Consider the following 24,250-nt stretch of genomic DNA (forward strand, 5'->3'; position numbering starts at 1 on the left):
CAATTTAATTTAAAACAGTAACTTTGAGTCTCCCTTTCCTCCTCTCTCCTCCCCGCCTATCTGGAGCCCCTCTCCAACCGACCTCCAACCCCTCCTCCCAGTCACTCTGAAGTGTCACTCACAGTGCCTTTTAATGCTTCCAACATTTTCCAAAACAAACAGTGGAGGCTGTGACTGACCGGTATATCCACTCTGTCGGATGCAACAGTATCTCCCAATCCGAGTGGCCTGGGCCGCCATTGGCGGCAGGTCCGCTCTGTAAAAAGCCAGCGTTTGCCAATCTCTGCACTCTACCAGGTCCTGCATCTGAGGACTGTTGATCTGCACAAAAGGCAAAAGCTTGAAGAGCGCAAAAGGAGTGTCGGACTCGGGAAAAGTTTAATCTCCCTTTCCTTTCATTTTGTCTATTTGAAGGGAAAATACATGTATATATAAAACACACACATTTTTATTTGTTGGTTTGAGTGAAGATCCAAAAATTGTTTTTTTCTTTTTTTTTTTTTTCTTTTTCGGATTTGGGATAGTTTCCGCTTTCCCTGGCTTGCCTATCATCTGCGCGCTCCCTCTCCCCCTCCCTCCCTAATCAAGCTCAGGTTGAAAGTGTGCGGCGCACATTCACTTACCCCCCTCCAGGGATGGCTCTGAGCTCTCGAGCGCACGCCTTCTCCGTGGAAGCCTTAGTGGGGAGATCCAGCAAAAGAAAATCGCAAGACCCAAGAGAGGAGGCACAGCCAGAGCCGCAGGAAACAGAGGACAGAGAGGAAGAGGAGGAGAGAAGGAGCAGCGCTGCTGCGGAGAAGAGCAAGCAGCTGGGTGAGTACCCCTTGCTGGTAGCCCGCTTGCTCAGAGCCCACCTCCTGAGCTTGCTGGATCCTGGTCCCTCGCCTGGCCTGCCGCGCAGTGGGGAAGCGGCCAGCCGTACCCAAAGATGTCCTGACCCAGCCCGGCAGCCCATTTGGGATCCCAGAGACTCCTCTGCCACCTGCCTGTAGGGACCGTTTCAGAACCTAAAAATCCCACTGGGAGCCAGGAGCATTCCTGCCGGTCTGTACTCCGGATACTTGGGAGATTGAGACAGGAGTATCCATCTCAGGTTCTAGTCCAGTATGCAGTAACCCAGCACGACGTTGTTTCAAATTAATTAATTAATTCAATAGGGCTGGTGCTGTAGCTCACAGGCAGAAGGACCCCGGGTTCAACCTCCAACACCAAACAAATAAATAAGTAGTACTTTGGTTTCAGAGTACTTTGATTCCTTCGCAGTTGCAGTAAACAGCGGTGGGAGGGGGCACATGCTTGAGGAAGAGTAGGATTCACAAATCCCCTACAAGGGCCTATGAATCAAAGACTGGCTGTTACTCAGTAAGAAGTAGGGTTGAGTCCCGAAATCTCCAGCACATCCAGCCTCAGACAGGATCATCTGCCAGAAGGTGAAGAGGGAAAATTCTAATCACACCTTTTCTGAATTGAGACTTGGGCCCCTCTCTCCATTAAGGAACCACAGAGTGTTCTGGGGACCATGGGTATCCACCACCTGCTTTCTGGGAAAGGGATGATGCCCACCTGTTCCCAGATAGGCATCTGATAGAAGGGAGTACACAAGCCTGCACAACTTTCTCAAGCCCTGGCTGTCTCTGTGTCCAGCAGGAAAGCGACTCAAGACTGAATCGGCAACAACTGCTTTCTCCGGGTGTGGTGGTAGCAGCAGTGGCAGAGAAAGGGATGGCAACAGCCAGGAAAGTCTGGAAGATAAAGATGTTATCCAAGTGGAGCTTCAAGGATCCGAGCTGTGGAAGAGGTTCCATGACATAGGGACTGAGATGATTATTACCAAGGCGGGCAGGTTAGGTTCTGTCCAAGCTTTTTGTAAGAGGCAAAACACCATAGGATCTTAATGTCCTTGGCAAACATGAGAAATCCACAGACCCTTCAATCTATTTGTCTAAGGCCTACCTAGTCCCAGGTAAATAGCACATTCTTCCTTCCAGGTACTGTCCTAATTCCAAGAGAGTACCTGAAAGCACTTTCCCAGCTCCAGCCTTTCTCATATATGACAAAAATCAGATATGCTCAGGCTGTGATCAAACCTCTGAGTTTAAGCCTCAAATATACCAGAGAACAATATTTTATCTCACAAGCTCCCGGTTCCCCATATTTTCACCTGGGTTATTGTGAGGCAAGCAAGCCTTTCCCATGGCCACCTTTTGGTGCTGGCAGCCCATGGCAGCTGGGTGATTTTTTTGTGAGTCTTCTGAATTTCAGTCTGCCTCACAGACCTTACTGCTAAAAACCCAGGGGAGGGACAGAGCCTTTTTCTTCTACTTTTCTTATTTATAGCTTTTTATGATAGTGTGTGTGGGTTGGGGAGAAACCCTTGTGGTAAGGATGTTCCTCTCACCTCAGAAATCCTACACTTGTTCAGTCAAAGCATATAACCAGTACTCTCTCCTCACGCAGCCAGTGTCATTCCCTGAATCTGTCACAGTACTGTGAGTTCCTTCACTTTTCACTGGCATCAGTATTTGTCCTTGACCACTCCCCCTTCTCAACATCTGGCAAAGTTTCTGGGTCATTCTCTCTTTTTTTTCTCGCAGGCGGATGTTCCCCTCTGTTCGGGTCAAGGTGAAAGGGCTGGACCCAGGGAAACAATATTATGTGGCCATCGATGTGGTACCAGTGGATTCCAAACGCTACAGGTAACTGGGCCCTTATGAGGCCCACAGCTGGTCATGGTGGTCTATACCTGGGAGGCCATGGAGGCTGAGACAAGGAGGATGGCAGGCTCCAGGACAGCCTCAGCAACTGAGCTGAAATCCTGGTTCAAAAATGAAAGTTAGCTGGGCATGGTGGTACACACTTATAATCCCAACATTCGGGAGGCTGAAACTGGAGGATCACGGTTCACGGACAGCCTCAGCTACTTAGTGAAGCCTTTTGCAACTGAGACCCTGTTTAAAAAGAAAGAATAAATAAAAAATAGGGCAGTGGGTATAGCTCAGAGGTAGAATGCTGCTGGGTTCCATCCCCAGTACCACAAAAAAAGGAAAAAAATTTCAAAGGGGCTCGGGGTGGGGTTTAGGGTGTAGCTGAGGGTTAGAATGCCTCTGTATTCAATCTCTAGTACCACAAAATAAAGAAGTAAATAAATAAATGAGAGCAAGAGAGAGAGAAAGAGAGAAAGAGAGAGAGAGAGAGAGAGAGAGAGAGAGAGGAGAGAGAGAGATAAAAGAGAGAGAGAGAGAAGGAAGAAAGGAAGGAAGGAAGGAAGGAAGGAAGGAAGGAAGGAAGGAAGGAGATAAAAATGACCCAGTCCTCTATCCTTCCCACTGTTCTGGCATAGGCTATGTAGACTGCAGAGGGTATGGCTTCTGGCATGGAGGAGAATGGATGCAGTTTGATGGAATTGGGGAGAAGTGTCATGGGCTGTAAATGGACCCAAGTTTCTGAGGGCACTCTGGATGCTGGGTTGTGCTGGGTTGGCAGCAGGCACCCAGAAAGATGCCCTGAATTGCCCCCAAGGTAGCTGAGGAGTCCTCATGTCAGGGCCCACCCACCTTTTGTCCCTTTTTAAGCCATTTGAAGTGGTGGCCCTATCTCTGAGGGTACAAGAATGCTTTTACTGTGTTTTTTTCTTTAAGCACTAGACTTAGAGCAGGCAAAGAGTAGATAGATTGTTCTAAAGCCTGAAACTAAGCTAATTTTTCTAAGACCTCTGAAGCTAGCGGTCAGAGAGCCCTGGCCCAGGTATGCTTTCATGGGGAGTAGGAAGGAGAGAGGATTGCGAGAGAGCAGCCCATAAAAGATTGTGAGTGTTCAACCAGAGGTGGGTACAGTGCCCGGGTCCCCAAGAAGACAGCCTGCCTATAACCCCGTGATGGTCTTGAGGGCTAGGAGGAGGTGAAGCTCACCAGCCTGTTGCAATCAGTTGCCTTGAAGCAACAGAACAAGCTGTTTGCTTTGCAGGTTGCAGTCGGTTTGGGGAAACTGGGCACAACTGAGACTTTGAGATTGAAAACTGGGAAAATCAACCCAGAGGCTGACCCAGGCAGGTTTCCTGGGCATCTTCTGATGGGAAGCCTTATTGGCCAAAGAGCGGCCACTAAGCCTGGGGACAATGGACTAGAAAGACCCTGTTCAGCCTCCCACTTCTTCCCTGTGCTCTTCGCCTGACTCTCTTGGAGCGGGGGGGGGGGTGGGGGGGATATTTCCCCCCAGCATTCCATGCAGTAAAATGAGTTGGATCAATTTCTGTTGCATTTTCTCTGAGGAAATACAAACCAGGCTTGTAAATTCCAAGACCTTTTTTTTTTTGCCCTGTCCTGACAAGGCAATTTGACAGCACATGATTATTTAACTATTGGTTTTCATTTCTCCTTTCCACGGCACGTGATTATTTACTGTTGGTTTTCTGTCCCTGGGTGCTCTTTAGAAGTCCAGGTGGGTCATTTGCTACCTGCCATTGACTCAGAGGGCTCGCTTTCAGTGATGCCCTAAGGAACAGAACCCAGCAGCCGACCTCACATGCTCCTGGCTTTGGCTGGTGGAGTTTAACACCACTCCCTGCACTTTTTCAGGTACGTGTATCATAGCTCGCAGTGGATGGTAGCTGGGAATACTGACCATTCCTGCATCACTCCCAGATTCTATGTGCACCCAGACTCGCCCTGCTCAGGAGAAGCCTGGATGCGGCAGATCATCAGCTTCGATCGGGTGAAACTCACCAACAATGAATTGGACGACAAAGGGCACGTGAGTGAGAACAGTCTTTCCTGCTGAAGAGGGAGGTGCCAGCATTCGTGCCCGCAGGTTGCCCCGGAGAGGCCAAAGAAGCTTCTCTCAGATGTACGTGCTGTGCTCTTTAGGAACTGTGTAAGATCTGGACCTTTGAGTAAAAGCACCAAGGAAGGGCTCCTGAAACATTTGCTTGGAGACTGAGAATGCTGGCCAAGGGGAATGGTGAGAGTGAGTGACAGGATACAAAAAGAGCTGCTGAAGCCAGAGTGTCTGGGCCCAGATTGTCAGAGGCAGGAAAAGCTTCTTGGGGCTGTCAGGAACCTCGGCCTCTGGAGCAGTCACCAGAGCTGCTCCTACCTGCCCTGTGGTTTACTCAGTTGTTCATGTGATGAAGTGGGAGGATGCAAGCACGGGAACCTGAAAGCCCACTGGAAATCTCTCCCCTAACACTCTCAGCTCCTGTTCCCAGGGGGCAAATAGTCTTTGGCAGTTTTCAGGTCACTTAGATCATAAGCCTTCTCTCTAGGTACACTCCTGCCTCTGCCCTCCCCAGCTGTCCCCATGCCAGACACAAAAGGAAAGAAGGAATCTACTGGAATTAGCAAGTCAGGAATGTCAGGCCTGTCAGTCATTTCCCAGGGAATCTGTGACAGGTGACCAGATCCCAGTAAGACTATTATATCACGTGGCCATCCACATTTGGAAACAGGAAATGACCCCACTCTGGAAATGGAAGGACCCACTGCTGCCTGGTGTTGCTGAGGTGCCTTCCTCTAGAATTCCTTTAGGCCCAGAGCATCTCTGTGGGGGGCCACATTCCACATCAAAAGTTTTTGCATGTGGCTCCCCAGCCTCCCTGGTTTAGCCTTATCTCTTTCTTGGTGTGTGCCCACATTGGGGATGGTCATGAGAGGGAAAAGGTGGTTGGAAGGGGAAGCCAGTTATTCTGACAGCATTTGGCCATTTCTCCCCTAGATCATTCTGCAGTCTATGCATAAATACAAGCCCCGTGTGCATGTGATGGAGCAAGACAGCAGAGTTGACCTGTCCCGGATTCACTCCCTGCCTGCTGAAGGGGTTAAGACATTCTCCTTTAAAGAAACTGAATTCACCACAGTGACAGCTTACCAAAATCAGCAGGTAAAGCTGGCCAGTTCCCAGGCAAGCAGAAGTGGCCCCAGAGAGGGATCCTGGGATACAGGCAACCAGCACTCCACAGGTTATATTATAAACAATGGGGAAAAATCATGCTTTTACTGCTATTTCATTGAATCAATTTTGATAATAAATTGTGTGATTCTTATGTGAGAAAGAAGAGGTAAAAGGGGGCAGAATAAAAAGGATAATTATTCTAAATTTTACTTACTTCTATGTTTATATGTACTTAAAGTGCCACATCACAGATTCCAGTCTTGTGTAGTCCTTGTAAACATTATAAGCAATTGTGTTTTCACAAAGAACATTCATTTTTGCTTTCTCTTTCTTTTCAATTCACAGATTACCAAACTGAAAATAGATAGGAATCCTTTTGCTAAAGGATTTAGAGATCCTGGAAGAAATAGGTAAGTAATATAACAATCATGCCTAATATTTTTGAAGCCCTTTTCAAAAATATTAAAGATTAGGAAACTGCAGCTCAGAGACTCAGAAGATCTAAGTTTTGTGACCAGTAGGAGTTAGAAAAGGAGCCTGACATTTTGTCTCCACAATCTGGCTTTTTTCTACTCTCTCCCTTACCCATTTTTAAGATATTGCTAGAATCTTGGTTTTGATTGAATTTTATTTAGAAGTCTAGCTATAAAAGAGAAGCATTTTGGATAATAACCTACAAAATTTATAAAATGTTGAGGTAAATCATTATGTTCAAGAACTGGATTCTGGGTTTGCTGAAAGTTGAATCTTTTTTTCAGGGGTTTATTGGATGGGCTTTTAGAGACCTACCCATGGAGACCTTCTCTCACTCTGGATTTTAAAACCTTTGGTGCAGAAACACAAAGTAAGAAAACTTGTAAACTTCAGTTTTATTTTTACATGTTGAAATAACAGTAGCCAGAACCTTTGTACCAAATACTATACAGGGGCAAGGTATATACCAGACAATTTGTGTTTATAAGCAAATGGATGTATATTTACTTTGGTGAGGAAGTAAAAGGCAAGAAAAAAGGAATGCTGGCAGCTTTCAAGAAAGAAGAGAATAGAGCTGTAGTAATGGTGGATTTCTGGACATCTATATTCTTGAGTTATTTTAGACCCTCATTTACAAATCTCACCTGAACCCTTTCAGCATCTCACTGTCTCATAGTAAGGATCTGCTAGTGGTTCATCTAAGTTCTGATTTGCAAATATATTGGTTATAGAAATGGGTATTATATGTTATATGAAAAGTTTTAGCACATATTAAAATTACTTCCTTAAAATAACATCAGCACTTAGCTAGAAATATTTTTTTGTGAGTAGAGAAATAAACATTGAAAGTATTACTATACCATACTATCTAGCTCATTTTTTTGTGAGTGTATATTGTGCTTGTACTTTCAAACTTCTTAAAAAGTTTTATGCAGTCTATATCATGTAAGATAAAGTGTATGATGATCATGGTACAGAATATGGGAAGGAATAAATATAAGTACACTGCTACAAAGTTATTATACATGAAGTGGCACAATATTACTTGAAGTAATGTTAAAAGTCAAAGATGAATACTATAGACTTAAAATAGTTACAACTAATAAGCCAACAAAGAGGCTCACAAGAAATATAAAAGTAGGACATAGGATGAATTTGACATAAATGCTATAATTTTCCTGTTTTATTAGATCTGAATATTTAAAATATTTTAACTCATACATTAAAAGCAAAAATTGTAAAGCCGGGCATGGTGGTGCACGCTTGTAACCTCAGCATTCAGGAAGCTGACACCTGAGGATCGCGATTTGTGGCCAGTCTCAGCTACTACTTAGTGAGGACCCTCTGCAACTCAGTGAGACCCTGTTTCCGAATAAAGAATAAAAAATAGTGCTGGAGGTGTGGCTCCGAGGTAGAATACCCCTGGGTTCCATCCCCAGTACCGCAAAAAAAATTGTGCATATTAATGGGGTACTATGCAATGTTTCCAGATATGTGTGCATTGCATAATGTTTAAATCAATTTAAAAATACTTACCTCCTAAAAGATGTATCATTTCTATATGGCAAAAACTTTCAAACTCCTTTCCTAACGTTTTCAAATGCATAGTACATCATTGTTACATGTAGTAAACCTATTGTGCAATATAATACCAGAACTTCTTGCTCCTATTTCTCACTTCGTACCTATTAGTCAACCTTTCCCCATCATTCCCTCTACCTATTGTCCTGGCTTCCAGTAACCATCATTCTACTTTCAACTTGTTTAAGATCAACATTTTTGATAAAACCACATATGAGTTAAATCATGGAGTATCTGTCTTTTTGCATTACAACTAATTGCCACAATCATTTAAAAATATTCTCAAGGTATTTGTTCTCAGGTAGTATATTACATGACTATATACTACTACTAATAATAATAAATAATGCAGTTTTAAGGTAAGGTAATATATACCTTCATTTACTCTGATATTCAAGAATAAATAGAAGAATATTAATTTTCAAACAGCATGGGATTTTTGCCCTTTTATCTATACTCCATTAGAGTCTCTTGTCTTTGAAAATTATTTCAATATTATATTATGGAGCAAGTCATCAACATTATACTTTGCTTGAATTTTACATTATGCCACAATAACCGATTGAGATTCAAGAAAATCAAGTTTAATCAGTTGCTGAAATATTTCATTGACTTGAGTTTTCTGATGTGGTTTAGAGGGTGGTAAAGAAAAATAATAACACTTATTTTACAGTATCAACTTAAGTTAAAGCATTTAGGTAGCATGCTTTAAAAATATCCAAGTAACCAGAATATACGGTAATAAAGAAAAAATAACAATTACTATTAACTGATAATTCAAAATGATAGTCTTCTTAATGATTAAATTTCTCATAATGCATTCCAATTGCAAAGAAAAAGAGTACCAATTTTCAAATAAATTTTAATGTTTAATTATCCAAGAGGTTAGCCAGTCTGCTGATGAAAGTTTAGGCTAGATAAATATACAGAAAACAGTTAAGAAAAACAACAGCAACACTAAGAAAAAACCCATGACTTAATCAAGTTTAGTCAATAGCCATGGAAGTCTTTCCATCAATAATCTTTATATAAGAAAAAAATTAATGTTTTAAATATGTTCTTTTCACTTATGAGAGGTTATAGCCATATACTATTATATATGTTATACTATTATGTCTATAGAATCCCAAACAAGCATTTAATTTGTTCAATTTCCTTAACTAGTTATTTTAGTACATTTTTTGTGGTACTGGGTATAGAACCCAAAGGCTTTCTGTCTCCAGGCTACATCCCAATCCTACTTTATATTTTATTTGGAAACAAGATCTCACTAAGTTGTGGAGAACCTCACGAAGTCTCCGCCTCTCAAGTACTGGGATTACAAGCATGCACCACCACACCCGGCTCAATTTTAATACATTTTTAAAGTTAAGAAATAAAATAGCTAGTTTTGTTCATGTGATTTACTTTGAATCATATAGTTAGGCTCCTTCTGTCATTCATTGGATAAATTTAGTTTAAGTATCTAGTATATTTCTTGATCTTAGCGAATGTTCAGTACATGATATAAAGAAGAAGCTTTAAAACTAATAATGGTGGTTATAGTTGAGTTACTATATTCAAGATCACTTGGACGAATAAGCACTCCTTTTCCTAAAGGAGCCAAAAGAACTATGAGCTTGCAAGGGAAGTTAGGAATGAAGCAGGGGTGGTGACTGATATTATAAATTATTCAGCAAGAACACTGAGTTCATTGTTCATTAACTGAATTGTCATTCACAGGTGGAAGCAGTGGCTCATCTCCAGTGACTTCCAGTGGAGGGGCTCCCTCTCCTTTAAGCTCCTTACTTTCTCCACCTTGCTCTCCACCTACATTTCACTTACCTGCAAGCTCCCTTGGAATGACCTGTCCAGAAGCATACCTGCACAATATCAATCTGCCCCTTTGCTACAAGATTTGCCCAACTAATTTTTGGAGACAGCAACCTCTGGTCTTACCTGCTCCAGAAAAGCTGGCAAGCAGCAACAGATCTCAGTCTTTAGCTCCACTCATGATGGAAGTGCCCATGTTATCTTCCTTGGGGATCAACAATTCCAAAAGTGCTTCATCTGAAAACTTCAGTGGGCAGCGTCTACCAGCACCTCATTCTGTCAATCAGATGTTATATGGATTACAGGGACCTGGAAATATTTTCCCACCAAATCCCATCACCCAGGATGATCTCAATTGCTCTTTCCATCCTTCTTATGGCGTCTATAGGTGCAACTTCTCTATGCCAACTAGACTGGTTAATGCTGCCAATCATCTCAAAGGAAATGATAACAGTCAAGTTTCTTTCAGAGAAGGCAAATGTAATCATGTTCATTGGTATCCAGCAATCAACCATTGTCTTTAGTGGAACAATCACATTTTTAAAACAATTACATGTAAGCACATTTTTTCTTTATTTGTAACTAACAAAAAGTCAACATCTATTGGGCTTTACACACATCATTAGCCAGCGTTGTTGTGTTATATGTCTTGTTTTGACTTGTTTCTTTGTAGTACTGGAACCCATTGGGGTTCTACCTCTAAGGTAAGGTACTCCACAGCCCTTAGTTATTATTTTGAAACATGGTCTCATTAAGTTGCTAAGGATCTCAATAAATTCTTGAGGCTAGACTTGAACCTGCAATCTCTCTATGTCAGCCTTCCATGTACTGGGATTACAGGACTTCACCACTGTGCCAGGCTTCTGTTACACTTTTAAAGTGCCTTAACTAATCTTCACAAGAAGTTGTTTATATCAAATGCGGTCGATAAGAATCTCTAATTATAGTGGCCTTGGGCCTCAAAATAAGATATGCAATAAATATTACTTGATGAAATAGCCCATCTGTGAAAATTGATGCCAGGTGATAGAGTCTTTATATAGTGTAGCCAGTTGACCATGCCACCTGCCTTTTACATAACAAATAATGACAAAAAATGGATGTAATTCCTGTGGAAGCAGTAAAACAATTTATCTGTGAAGATTGACTTCGTCATTATCTCTCTAGTAATTATAGAAGAAAATTGAATTGTTCACTTTATACTTTTATACTCTGCTGTTGAAGAAAATACTAATCTCAATTTCGAGGAGCAAATAAGAACACAAACTTTCAAGTATTATTTTTATTAATCTTTGTAGCCTAAGCAATATTTAATCCTAAAGGAGCATAAAGATCAAATGAAAATTAAAACATTCTAAATAAATTTGATCTTTTACTCTCTTTTACTTTGGGAAAATTCTTAGATGAACCTTAATTACTTATGTAAAAACTTAGTATATTTTATACACTGCTTAAAAAATAGTAATTTTAGTTCTTCAGGAAGACTAAGACATTATTATTGAAAGGGGAGAATACAGTTGAATTCATAACTATCAAAGTAGAGTTATATACAGGCTCATGTGTCAGTAATGATAAATTAGACTGACAAAATTTAATATCTTATTTTAGTTTATGAAGTTCAACAGTTTACTTTCACTAGGTCTGAAATTTATGAAAATGCTTATGAAGTATAACCCATATTAAATCTGTATAACCTTAAGATTTAAATTTTCATGCCAGTAGCTCTAGTCATTTTATTAAGACAAGAACCTCATATTACAATGGCATGGCTTGACTTTTGACACTAGATAATCTGCTAAACTTTTTTCTAACTCTTACAAAAAATAGAAAATGTTTATAATCGCTATTTATTTTTATAAAAATGCCTTATAAATGTGTCTTACTATTAAAATTATATCCACTTTACTCCTGGAAGAATTGATAAAACAGCACCTATTGCATTAAAACCAAATATTCCATTTAAGATGAAATACTGCGATTCCAGCTAAGTGCGTGTTGCAAATATCTTTGAGGCATAAGTTCTACATTACTCAGGTCTGTTAAACAGGGGATCAAAAGCAACAAGCATAATTTATTGTTGCCTACTCTAAAATGGGAAAACTGTAAGCTAACTTTAAACTGGTAAAATAAATTGTGACTTTAGTAGAAGCTTCCATATCAGATTATGATTAAATAAGGGCTTGCATAGGAGGACTTCAGTAATTTCCAAGAGAAAGTTTTAACTAAAAATTAAGAAAATCTTTGGATTATTTTTGAGTGATTTTTTAAGAGAAGGAATTAATTGGGTATCTGCTTCAGAATACATATGCCCTATAATTTATATTTCAGAAAAATTTGCTATATATTTTCCACATAACACTAGTAATAAGTTCACTGTTAATAGGGATTAATAAAAAGAAACTAAGGCTTAAGTCAAAAAAGTTAGACACATAAAAAGCTATTTTATACATTATAATAAATTAGTTCACACTTTTAATTGAAGAAGTAATCAAGGGAAAGCCTTCATTAAAAAAAAAAAACTAGGCTGGTAAGAAACCATAAGAGTTGTAATAGCGAGCAGTCCCCTTCTGAGCAAATTACTAATTTTCAGAAATTTGCTAACACCTCTAATTTATGTATATAAATATTTAATTTTCTTACTATTTCTGTTGAATAAACTGAACCTTCTTGATGTATGATGCAAAAGTTAAGTGACTTGGAAAATTGTGGAATAAAAAACTAAGAATTCTTCCACATTTAACTGCTTCAAATAAATGTTAGGCTTTTTTAAAAACAAAAATCAAAAGCCACTCGGGTTAGACAAAGTGTGAAATTGTTAGAAAGAAGTGGGACAAATAATACTTAATAGACCCCCAATTCTAATAAGTAAAACCTCCGTTTGCATCTGGTTCAGTGATACATGTACCTCCTCCCACCTTTTAAAAAAAATCTTGATTCATCATACTGCATTTATAAATCTGATTCTTAATCTGACCTGGTTATATGACTTTCCCCAAATAAACCAAGAGAATATAAATTTTGTATCAACTGTAAAATTTACACATTGAGTCAGGAACTAAGTGAATATTACTTTATTCTTGCACAGCCCTCAATCAGGCTCAGATTTGTAGTCAGATTTCCTGGTCAGGAAGATACTATTTTGTGGAACAGTCGGCCAAGTTGAAATCAAAGACAGGTTGAAGAACACAGGTCTAAGTGGATAAATCCTCTATTCATTACATTCTGAAAACCAATATAAAACTTTAAGTAAGGTAATGTAGAACTCTTTAATACTATTATTCTATTTCACTGTACAGAGTACCTAAGTCCTATGGAGATTACATTTTAAAGTCTAACATATAACTTTAGGTAACACAATTTAAGAGCCTTCCAATTGTTTTGTTCCTATTCTGTGTACTACAAAAATGAAAAGATTTCCCCCCCCAGCTATACAGAGGTATTGTTCATTGTTATAAGACATGGGTTCTGCATATGGTCTGCGAGTGGGCAAGATTTCATTCTTTTGTGAGGTCAAAGCATGTCTGTAGCTTGAGAAGAAATGAACTATTAGGATTAGCAAGTGAAGAGTCAGTGAGTAATCAGTCTTTGAACCATCAGTCCTATGTGCTGACAACTTGACAAGGTGCCAACACCAAATAAAGACAAGTATCTTCAGTGGACATTACGGAAGTTTTCCCTTTCAGTCTCCTTAGTGTTTCTACTGTGCACCTTGGAGAAAATCACAGCACATAGAAATCAGGTAATATATAGCCTTTATATATTACTATTGTGTTGGTCAGTATTTCTGGCTGAGCCAAAATGTGACTTAAATAAATGTTTTTTTATAAATACGTAAAGTATATTTCAAAAAGGTCACATGCATACTGAGGACATATTTAGATGATCTGAGACAATAGAGTTGCATGTCCATGCATACAGTAGGATAATATGCAGTAGTTGTCTCTACTGAATGTCAATAAAAAGTTTTTTCCATATATGAATATGAAATTTGATAAATTCCAGATGTCACATTAGTATATATGTGTATATGTGAATGTAACTTTATCCTGGCACAGAATATATATGCACATAAAGCATATATATTTCTAATTGCATTTAAATTTGTTTTAAAATAATTAATGCTGTGTCATTTATTCTCCCTCCCCTTCGTAAAAGAGATGCTACAAAGAGCACCTACTCGATGCATACTTACACTATTAATTATATATGCTGTGTGGAAAGGCACATTTAAAAATACTTAGAAATGTCTAATTGCATATACTGTACTTGGTGAATTGAATTGACAAGGTGGTAGTACAATGTTTTTATTCCAATTTAGCGATATGTCATCTTTGTGCTGAAAAAATCTTCAACTAGCCAAAATAACAATAATATCCTGATATACAGCAACAGTTTACCAGTTGATTTCACTGAAATTTAACATGTTTATTGGAACAGTTTAAAGCAAACCAAATGTGTAGCTTAGGCATTGGTGGCAGTTGCTTTGATTTAAATGCCTTGGTATATATTTAATCTTCATAGGTTTGGTCTGCAATTAAATGATAATTTGTATTAAAACTGTACAAATAAACATGGTTTGGACGACAACATAAAACAGAACAAATAGGTCTACAGAGCATTCAAAACATATCCCCTATTAAACTATTTAAATGTGTGGTGCTGGCCAAATTTTGACATGTTGTTTCAATAAAATATTGAGAGGAAAAAGACTAGTATCATTTCCTTTCAAAGTTTCAAATGTTCATGTTTACAAATTTGTACTGCACATTAATATGTAAACATACATTATAGTGAGCAGATGTACAGAGAATAGTTACAGGATCTTTCAACTTAGTTGAAATGTATATACATGCTTAGGCTTTATTTTTTAATCTGCCTAAAAGAGTTACAAGATTTAAAGTGAAATGTAATCGAAAAAATTATAGTATGATAATTTGTGTCTTTAATATTTTATTTAAAATTATTGCATTTTTGTTATTGTTAAAGATGGCAGAATTTTGATTTAGGATTTGAAATCACATACTAATTTATATGATAAAATATAATGTAAATATTAGTTGTAGGAAATGCTATAAATAAATCTTAATATGAGACAGGAAGGGCACAGTTTGAGACTAGCCTCCACAACATGTGTTAGGTCAAAATTAATGTCTTTAAGGATTCTTTTATAAAATACATCATTTAAGCTGGGCATGGTGCTGCACGCTTGTAATCCCAGCATTCGGGAGGTTGAGACTGGAGGATCGCGGTTCACGGACAGCCTCGCTACTTAGTGAGGCCGCCCGCAACTTAGTGAGACCCTGTTTCAAAATAAAGAATAAAAACTAGGGCAGGGGGTGGAGCTCAGAGGTCAAATGCCCCTGGGTTCCATCCCCAGGCCCGCAAAAAAAAAAAAAGAAAGAAAAATAAAATACATCATTTAATTCATCTTCCATTTCATAGTTATTTTTTAAAAAATAGTACCTTACCTTTATTTAAAATTTGACAGAAGTTGAGTTTTCCTATTTATTTTTTGACATAAAGAATTTGTGATCTTCTCACCAATGATACTAATGTCTCATTATGCTAATTTTATTCCTTACTAAATTTTGTAGATTTTATCAAGATTGTTTTATAGAAACACCAATAAAAAGAATACCCTTTGTATTTGGTGTGGTCTCAGTAAGATCCAAGTTGAAGATCCAAGTTCCTTACTGCTGTACCTACCAATATACTGTATTTGGTTTTATTTAAGGTAACTCATACGCAGGCCAAACAATATTTGTTAGATGAGTAATATTTTGCAAACCCCAGGTTGGATTCTTTTCAAATTATAGTGCTAGGCAGAAGAAAGAAAGTTGTATGTATGTAACATTAATGAGGTAGGAGTGGAGATGGGGTGTTTCATTACAGAAGGCTCTGTAGATCCCAGCACCACACATATGGGATTAGGAGAAATTATTCTGGTACTGGCAGTCAAAGATTGTAACTAAATTCAGAATTTCTCTGTATGTGATGAATCAGGGCAGTTCCTCTGAGCCCTCAGCTAGACAAGCTATGGGGCCTTCCAGTAGAAGTGGGGTTACTGCCAAGACTGATGCTAACAAAGATTTGTAGCTTCACATACACACATACCTGCTATGGTATATTTCAGTTTAGTTGTTCATGTGTGTATCTTTCCAACTAGGCTATAACTGAGGGAGGAATAATATCAACATTTATTTTCCAGCTTTTATAAGTTTATATGTACATTACTGACAACTAAAAAAAAACACAAGAAGCAAAGAACACAAAAGACCAATGTTTACAAATGATTTACAGTTTGAATTCTAGTCATCATGTATACCTGCACACACTGAGCATACATTTTATGAAGTTGAAGCCACACTGTACTAATAATGATTTTCATGTATCATGAATATTTGTTACATTAATATCCCAAAGATATTAGTGTTTTGATAACCAAAAATATACTAAAGCTGTTAACTGTAATTGCTCTGGTTACTTGAAGTCTTTAGGGTTTTATATGAATTTTGGTATTGTTTTTCTATGCTTGTGAAAAATTAAACTAAATTTTTCCAAATTTTTGTTTTTATGTGACACAGTATCTGTACATGTTTAGATGCTACAATATGCTATACGGGTACCTGTGTACATTGTGTAAGGATCACATCAGGGTAATAAGCATATCCCATATCCATCACTTTGAATATTTATCATTGGTCTGCAGTCGAGACATTCAAAATCCTCTCTTCTAGCTATTTTGAAATATGTCACATTACTGATAACTAAAGTCACTCTGCTGTATAATAGAACATCAGGACTTATTCCTCCTAATTATAAGTTTGTACCCATTGACAAATTCTCCCCATCCTCTCAGCCTCCAGTACTTGCCAGCCCTGGTATTCATTGTGTTTTCTTTTTTTGTCATTATAAGATTTTTTAAAATTATTTTTAATGGTGCAGTGTAGTCATCTCTCTTAATGGAGTATAAGATGGTAGAGGTATATACACACATACATTGCTCATTGTGAACTTTTCTTCTGCTCTTGGGCATTGCTTCTCTGAACTGGCACTCCATTAGCACTGGCTAATGTTTCAAATAGTAAAGCAATTCTTCCGGGGGCTGGAGGTTGTGTTAACTAATATCAGTGTCTGTTTCTTTAGAATCAGTGTATTAGCATGTGTAAAGGCTCAGAATATTTTATTAAAATTGATTTAAAACATATATCATAGGAAGATACCATAAGTATATTCTTTCTACAAACCTCTTACCATTCTACAAATAATTATATATATATATATATATATATATATATATATATTTTTGAAGTGCCACATGCACATTTAAAAAATTATTTATTATTTGAGGTGGGCCATGCATCTTGTTGTGCTCTCAGGCTGGTCTCAAACGCCTGATCTTGCTGCATTGTTTTTTTTACTATTTCTATGAGGATAACTTCTTAAAACTCCAGAACTCCAGTATGGTCTTTTTGTGCCCATTTTATACCACTTAATATAATGTCTTCCAGATTTATGTTGAAAGACATGTACTACCATGTTTATTGCAGCAGTAATCACATTAGCAAAGATAGAGAATCAATTTAAGAATTAATAAATGGATAAAGAAAATGGGACCGAGTGTGCTGGCACACATCTGTAATCCCAGTACTTGGGAGGCTGAGAGAGTAGGGTATTAAGATCAGCAATCAATTGCCAGCCTCAACAATTTGCAGAGACCCTCAGGAATGTAATGAGACTATTTCAAAAGAAAAATGACAGGAGATGTTGCTCAAAGGTAGAATGTCCCTAAGTTCAATCCCCAGTAGAAACACACTCACACACACAAAGAAATCCTATTCAGCTATAAAAAGTACATTGGAATTTTGCCATAGATTGCATTTATTCTCTAAGTCACTTTGTGTAGTATAGACAGTTAATATTATTTCAATCCATAAATATGGCCTATCTTTCCACTTATTTGTATCTTATTTAAAGATTTCTTTCCTCAATGTTGTTATCATTCTCATTATAGGGCTCTTACACCTCTTTGGTTAAATTTGTTTCTAGGTACTTTTTTATAACTACTTTAAAGGGAAATGTTTACTTATTTTTTAGATAGTCTGTTATTTACATGCAGAAATAACACTTATTTTTGTCTTTTGACTTTGTATCTTGCAACTTTATTTGCTTTTTGGTTATAACAGTTTTTTGGTGGAATCTTTGGGGTTTCATGTAAGACAATGTCATCTGCAAATAGGAACAATTTGACTTTTTCCTTTCCAATTTGGATGTTTTTTTTCTTTGGTTATGGTTCTGGCTAGGTAAGACTTCCACTACTATGTTGAGTAACAGCAGTGAAACAAGCATCTTAGCCTCCTTGTTCAAGACTTTAAATGAAAAGCTTTCAACTTTTTCCCCATTCAATGTGATATTGGCTGTGAGTTTATTTATATGGCTATTGATACATTGTGATTCTTCCTCTTATAATCAATTTGTTGAGATATTTGATCACAAATAGATGCTGAATTTTTCAAATGCTTTTTCTGCATCTGTTTTTTTTTTTTTTCAGCACTGAGGCTGACCTTAAATCTGGGATCCTCCTCCTGTCTCAGCCTTCCAAGTACTGGAATTATAGCATGTGCCACCACACCCATCTCTAATTCTTCTTGATTAAATCTTGGTGGGTTTTCAACCAGAAATTTATCCATTTTTTCTTGTTTTTAATTAGTTGAGATATAATTGTTCATAGTAGTTTTTAATGATAGTTTGTATTCCTGTGTTATCAATTGTGATGTCTCCTTTTTCATATCCTATTTTGAGTCTTTTTTCTTAGTCTGGTGAAAGATTTGCTTATCTTTTCAAAAACCAACTTTTAATTTTGTTGATTTTTGTCTTGTTCTGTTCCTAATTTTATTTATTTATGGTATCATTTTGTTTCTTTAATTTTTTTTCCAATGGGAATTGAACCCAAGGGCATTCTACCTCTAAGATACATCTCCGACCCTTTTAATATTTTAAATTGCATCTTGCTAAGTTGATGAGGGTCTCAATAGGTTGCGGAGGCTTGCCTCAAGCCTGTAGTCTTTCTATCTCACCACCCAAGTACTGGTAATAAAAGAGTGCACCACCACACCTGGCTTATGCTATCATCTAATTTGGGATTTGGTTTATTCTTATTTTTCTATTTCCATGAGATGCAATAGTAGGTTGTTTGAGATCTTCATCTTGTCTGATATAGGAATTCATTGCTATAAAATTCCCTCTGACTACTTTTTCTAATTGAATTTCATCACACCACCTCAAGAGTTAAGAGCAACTTTTTTCATTTTCAATATACAGATATTTCATAAATGGCCGAAAAAAACCTTCCCAAAGAGCATGGTGCACTTTTGATTCCTCAACAATGCCGTTACTATATAGTTTGTTTGACAATACCAAGTTCTTTTAGAATGAAGACCACCTGTCAAATGGCTGATGGTTACTAAATGTCCCATTTGTGTTCTTTAGGGGTTCTGTTCAAGTTCTACCTATTATAATCTTGTCCATCATTGTTGAAATAAGGTGGCATCTTGTGCAAGTGAGACACAGTCTTTCCAGTTCCCCACATATATGAAGCTTGGTGGCAAGAGGCCATCATTCTTGCCCATTTAACTTGCTACTAAAACAGCAAAAATAGAATCAAATTTAAGTCAACTGGATATATCTGCTCTGTGTTCATGGTGAGAGGAACCTTGCCTGGAGTTCTGGAGTCCTGGAATCCTGGAGTCCTGGAGTCCTGAGTTGGTGAATGGCTGAAGGGAGAGCTCAACTCTCAGTATGACAGGATGTCTGGTTTGCTCTGGTCCTCAGATCACTGGTTGTATGGCACTGGGAATATGAGACAGGCTTCATTTCTTACTGTGATATCTAACAGAAATGAATGGTATTATTTTTATCTGTATCCAGCACAAAGTTTCCAACATAATTGTTGCTAAGTCCATGCCCATTGAGTACATGGATGAATGATTGAATGAATGAAAACACATTAACATGATTTACACTGAAACCCATCCGTGCTAGGAATGGGACTTGGTAATTGGGCATACAACTGTTTACATGCTCAAGGGTCAGAGACTATTGCATGTAGAGATGCAAAAAATGAATGTCACATGTGGCTTGACACATTCTTATCATAGGTCTTCCTTGTTCTGCATTAAAAAGTACAGGGTGCTTCATGTTGCAAAAATTAACAAAAAGTGCAAAAAATAAGCCAGGCATGGTGGTGCAGGCTAGTCATCCCATTACTTTGGAGGCTGAGACAGGAGGATCACAGGTTCATAGCCAGCCTCAGCTATTTATTGAAGCCCTCTGTAACTTAGATCCTGTTTCAAAATAAAGAATAAAAAATCAGACTGGGGTGTAGCTTGGTGGCAGAACGCCCCTGGGTTCAATTCCTAGCACTACAAGATAAATACAAGCACAAAAAATAACAAGAGTTTTGCAACTGACATTTGTGTTGTGCATAGGTTATACCTGTGTTGTGTGTTGAGTTTTGTGTTCTCTCTGCATTCAGAATGGGAGGCCAGGACCTGGCATGACCAGAGTATTGGGGTGAGATGACCCAAGTCCTAGCACCCTCTCTGCTTATTTCATGTGCATTATTGTCATTCTCTCTATCTATTATGATGCAACATGGTTTGTACATCCTGGATCATTCTAAAATTTTGAGCATTTCTTGTATAAACTTTGATGTGTTATATTCAATGAAGACATATTATTTGTATGCCTAAGTGTACTATATACAGTACTTATGATATTTCAAGGGACTTTCCTAGAAATTTTACCTTTGTTGTTTCAAATGTATTTTAATTCAATAAAAATGCTAAATTTTTATACTCTTATTGCAGCTACAAACACTTTTTGTGGACTATCCTATAAGGAATCATATCCCTTTGGCAAAAATGGAGTAAATCTTCCCCAAAACAGACTGGGTACTTTTAATTAGAATATGTTTACTTTCTTTTCAGAACAAAATCATAACTGCTCAGCATTTATTGCTCTTACAATTTAGAGGAGAAATAACCATTTATTTCTTGTAGTTTAACTCTAAAGTGAAGCTGTGAAATCTGCCACCTGTAGTAAACAGTTATTGATTTATTAGACATTAAACTAAGTAAAATAAGAACAATGAATAGGCTAATCAAGTTTGGATAAGTTTGACAAAAAGGGTAATGTGTTCCTTTTAATGCTGCTCCTGCTTCATTTGAGTTTAAGAGTCTCACTCATTATAGCTACAGTTTATGTATATGCCTCAGTAGTAACCATGATCAATTCTATTTTCCTATCAATCATATTTTCATATCAAAGCATATCAATCCTATTTTCAATTATTCATCTTTCTCTAGCCCTATAATTTCTTATGTTTAGAAGAAGCCTGTTTAGAGGTGCATAATTTACATTTTCCCGTGATGTGTGAGTAACTTTGTTTTTAGAACTTAGATGCTTTAACTAAGACTTGATTAATACCTCAGTTTGGACTCGGGCTATCAGAGGCCCGAGAAATAATATTGGGCATATTAAGGATATTTCAGGGGCTTGCCTATTGGGAGGAGCCTTAGAGTTTAAGTTTGGGAGTCCATGGAAGTGCCTTATAAGAGAACACTGTGAAAATGGCCGTACTGTATGTAGCAACTGTGCGGGGCAGAGTAATTGATGGGACATTTCACTTCATTAGACTCACCTTTGCTTGTAGAAAATACAAGTATATGCTCAGAGAAAGTTGTAAGGCTATTAAACATTTTTTTCTAATTTTTCAACTTACTCATTCAGTCTTTATAAGCCTAACATTAAACTGGGGATATTTTGGCAAGCTATCTGCCCCACACAGGATTCTATCTATATTTGACATTTTTAGGAGGTCTCAACACATGTGTATAGAATATGCAAGATTTCAACTTTTAGTAAGCTGTTTTAAATTTTAGGCTGTCACCAAAATTTGAGAGGGGAAAATGTTAGCAATTTCACAGAGGAACTCTACATTTCATTGAATCTGCTTTAAGATGTTTGAATTACATCACACCATAAACTTGCTTTCAGGGTAAGAAGCTATTCAAACTCTCCTGCTTTATTTTTTAACTTAAGAACTCTGGCAGTTTGTGTTTTTGCTTTTCATTTTCTCTTTATTTTTGCAAATCAAAGAAGTATAATTCTCAAACATTCTATTTTCCTTTATGATGCTTGTTCCAAATCTTCTCCAGTAAAGGTTGGGGGTGTGATCTTCTACAATTTCCTCAACGTTTAACCTAGCAGCTGTAAGCACTTAACAACTAATCAGCTCAATTCAGCTCACCTGTGTGAGTGATTCTTGACAGCTCCATCTGCTTTGAGTCAGGGTTTTTTCCTTTCTTTTTTCATAAAAGACCTAAAGGTAAAAGAACTAATGAACTTGTGAGATTACTTTCAGCTATTTTGAGTGTGATTTAAGGTACAAAATGTTTAAAAGATACAATTTCTTTAATACATATTTTAGTAACAAATAAATATCATATAATTGACAATAAACATTGTTGGTAACAAATATTGCACACACACAAAAGTCAGATAAAGATTTCAAAAGAGATAAGGAAAATATTAGCTATTGTCAAAGTAAAAATTCTAGGTATAAACCTTTTGGAAAATAGGAAGTATTTATAAAAATGATTTGCTATGATAGAGTGATTACCATATAAGTAAAGTAAATGCTGTCTTTTGGAAGAAGGGCAGGTCTTAAATGCCCCCTATGAAGCTGACATTGTATCAGGCATAAATATGGAAATTGAAATTACAGAAGAACAAAAAGTGTCTTTATTTTTTAGCTCTACTATTTTTTAAATAATTGTGATTTTTAAGACATCGGGTAGCTAATAAGGTAAGGTAGAAAGTATGACTTGCTTCTACTCTTATTTGCATCCTTTGGAATTGATTCATATAGCTTCTGTGTGGAGGCTGACATCTGATAAAAACATCAAAAAGCTCACCCAGCCAATGAGGAGCTATTAACTATGAAATACATTTTACATACAGCCTTGTCTAACTGTAACAAGAGCCTACTATTTTTAAAAACATGTTTACAATTGAGAAGCTTCAGCCTTTTCCCAGTCATTTTCTCATCTATATAAGTGAGCCCAATTGTTAACTGGCTAACATCAAAGAAGAAATCTTAGGGTGTCTTGCCTAGAATCAGTAAGATTTGAGGATAGACTGCCTTGGCTTGCTCTAAGGTCCAGGTGCTCCCCATTAAATTTCTGGGCCAGAAATGACACAGGTTAATACTGCCTCTGCCTAAGCCAAGGAGTGTTCTACTCTTTTACCTCTTCTGAATTTTCTAATTAAATTATGTCGGGTATAAACGCTTAGCACTTTTTATACCCCAAGTAAAACCTCTTTAGTAAACTTGTTACTTGAATTTCAAAGAAGTATAGGCCTTCAGAGCTGTATTGTTATTTCATGAATCCATCTTTCATTGTATGGATAGGAAAACTGAGGTAGGGTGGTGGAAAGACTGATGCCCAAGGTTTCTTGGAATTGTTTTCTCCTAAATATCCATTGGAAATTTTTCAGGAAAATCTGTTATACCATTTTCTATGGTTTACAACACAGTGTCTTGTTCTGTGGTTATCTGAATTGAGATTACTCCTAATATTCGGTTGCTGAAATGATCTGATGATTCTATAAAATATTTTCTCTTTTAGAAAAGAGACTCCTACACTTGTAATTCTAGTACTTGGGAGGCTGAGACAGGAGGATAGCAGGTATGTGGCAGCCTCAACTAATTAGTGAGGCCTTCTGCAACTTAATGAGACCTTGTTTCAAAATAAAGAATAAAAATAGGGCTGAGGTATGGCTTGGAGATAGAATGCCTGTGGGTTCAACCTCAAGTACTGGCAAAAAAGAGACTCCTCAAGCAAATGTTATATAAAGATAAACCACCCTTTTTCTGTGACTCAGAACCTCTTTAACTTTGGTGTTTCTTCAAGGCATCTAATTTTCAAAAAAAAATAGTAAAAGGCTCATTTTGCCTTAGCAATTCTATTAACCAACCAAACCATTGTTTCTCTCTTAATACCATTTTCCAAATCATCCCAATACCAACTTAAATAGAAAAACAAATGTAGCTATTTTTATGATAGAAGCAGTTTTTTTATTTGCTACTTAGGAAAATGTTGCATGGCATAATGTTTTCAGGGATTTTTACTAAAGTGTTTGAAATGGATATAAATGAACAATGGACATAAGTGAAGAGTTTTCATAAAAAGAATAAAGAATTGTGGCTAAATCTTTGGAATTATAGCCAAACGAATTGGGTTCAAGTGTGGTCTAAGCAATGAGAATATCACTCAACCACTAATTTTCAGTTTCCTCAACTGTAAAATAGAACAACAACTTAGGAATAAGTCGGGCATGATTATATGAAATTATGCTTATAAATGTGTTCAGTAAACTATAGGAAACTGGAGAAATGTTAGGTATTATATTACTCAACATCTTTAATTTTAAG

General features: G+C 37.3%; 1 protein-coding gene across 2 annotated transcripts; it reads left to right on the plus strand.

Annotated features, from left to right (window-relative positions):
* Positions 1-635: 635 nt before the first annotated feature.
* On the plus strand, positions 636-10,277 carry TBX22 (T-box transcription factor 22; the record flags this gene model as incomplete). Of its 2 annotated transcripts, none has more annotated exons than XM_080718551.1 (8): positions 636-813; positions 1,645-1,843; positions 2,595-2,696; positions 4,575-4,749; positions 5,710-5,874; positions 6,232-6,296; positions 6,645-6,730; positions 9,664-10,277. In XM_080718551.1, 8 exons carry the CDS (start codon positions 636-638, stop codon positions 10,275-10,277), a joined length of 1,584 nt encoding a protein of 527 aa, XP_080574677.1. The 2 variants fall into 2 exon arrangements, with proteins under 2 accessions (XP_080574677.1, XP_080574678.1); XM_080718552.1 differs by having other exon boundaries at positions 1,648-1,843.
* Between the last annotated feature and the right edge of the window lie 13,973 nt (positions 10,278-24,250).

This window comes from Muscardinus avellanarius, assembly GCF_963383645.1.
Source record: "Muscardinus avellanarius genome assembly, chromosome: X".
In the NCBI taxonomy this organism is placed as follows: Eukaryota; Metazoa; Chordata; class Mammalia; order Rodentia; family Gliridae; genus Muscardinus; species Muscardinus avellanarius.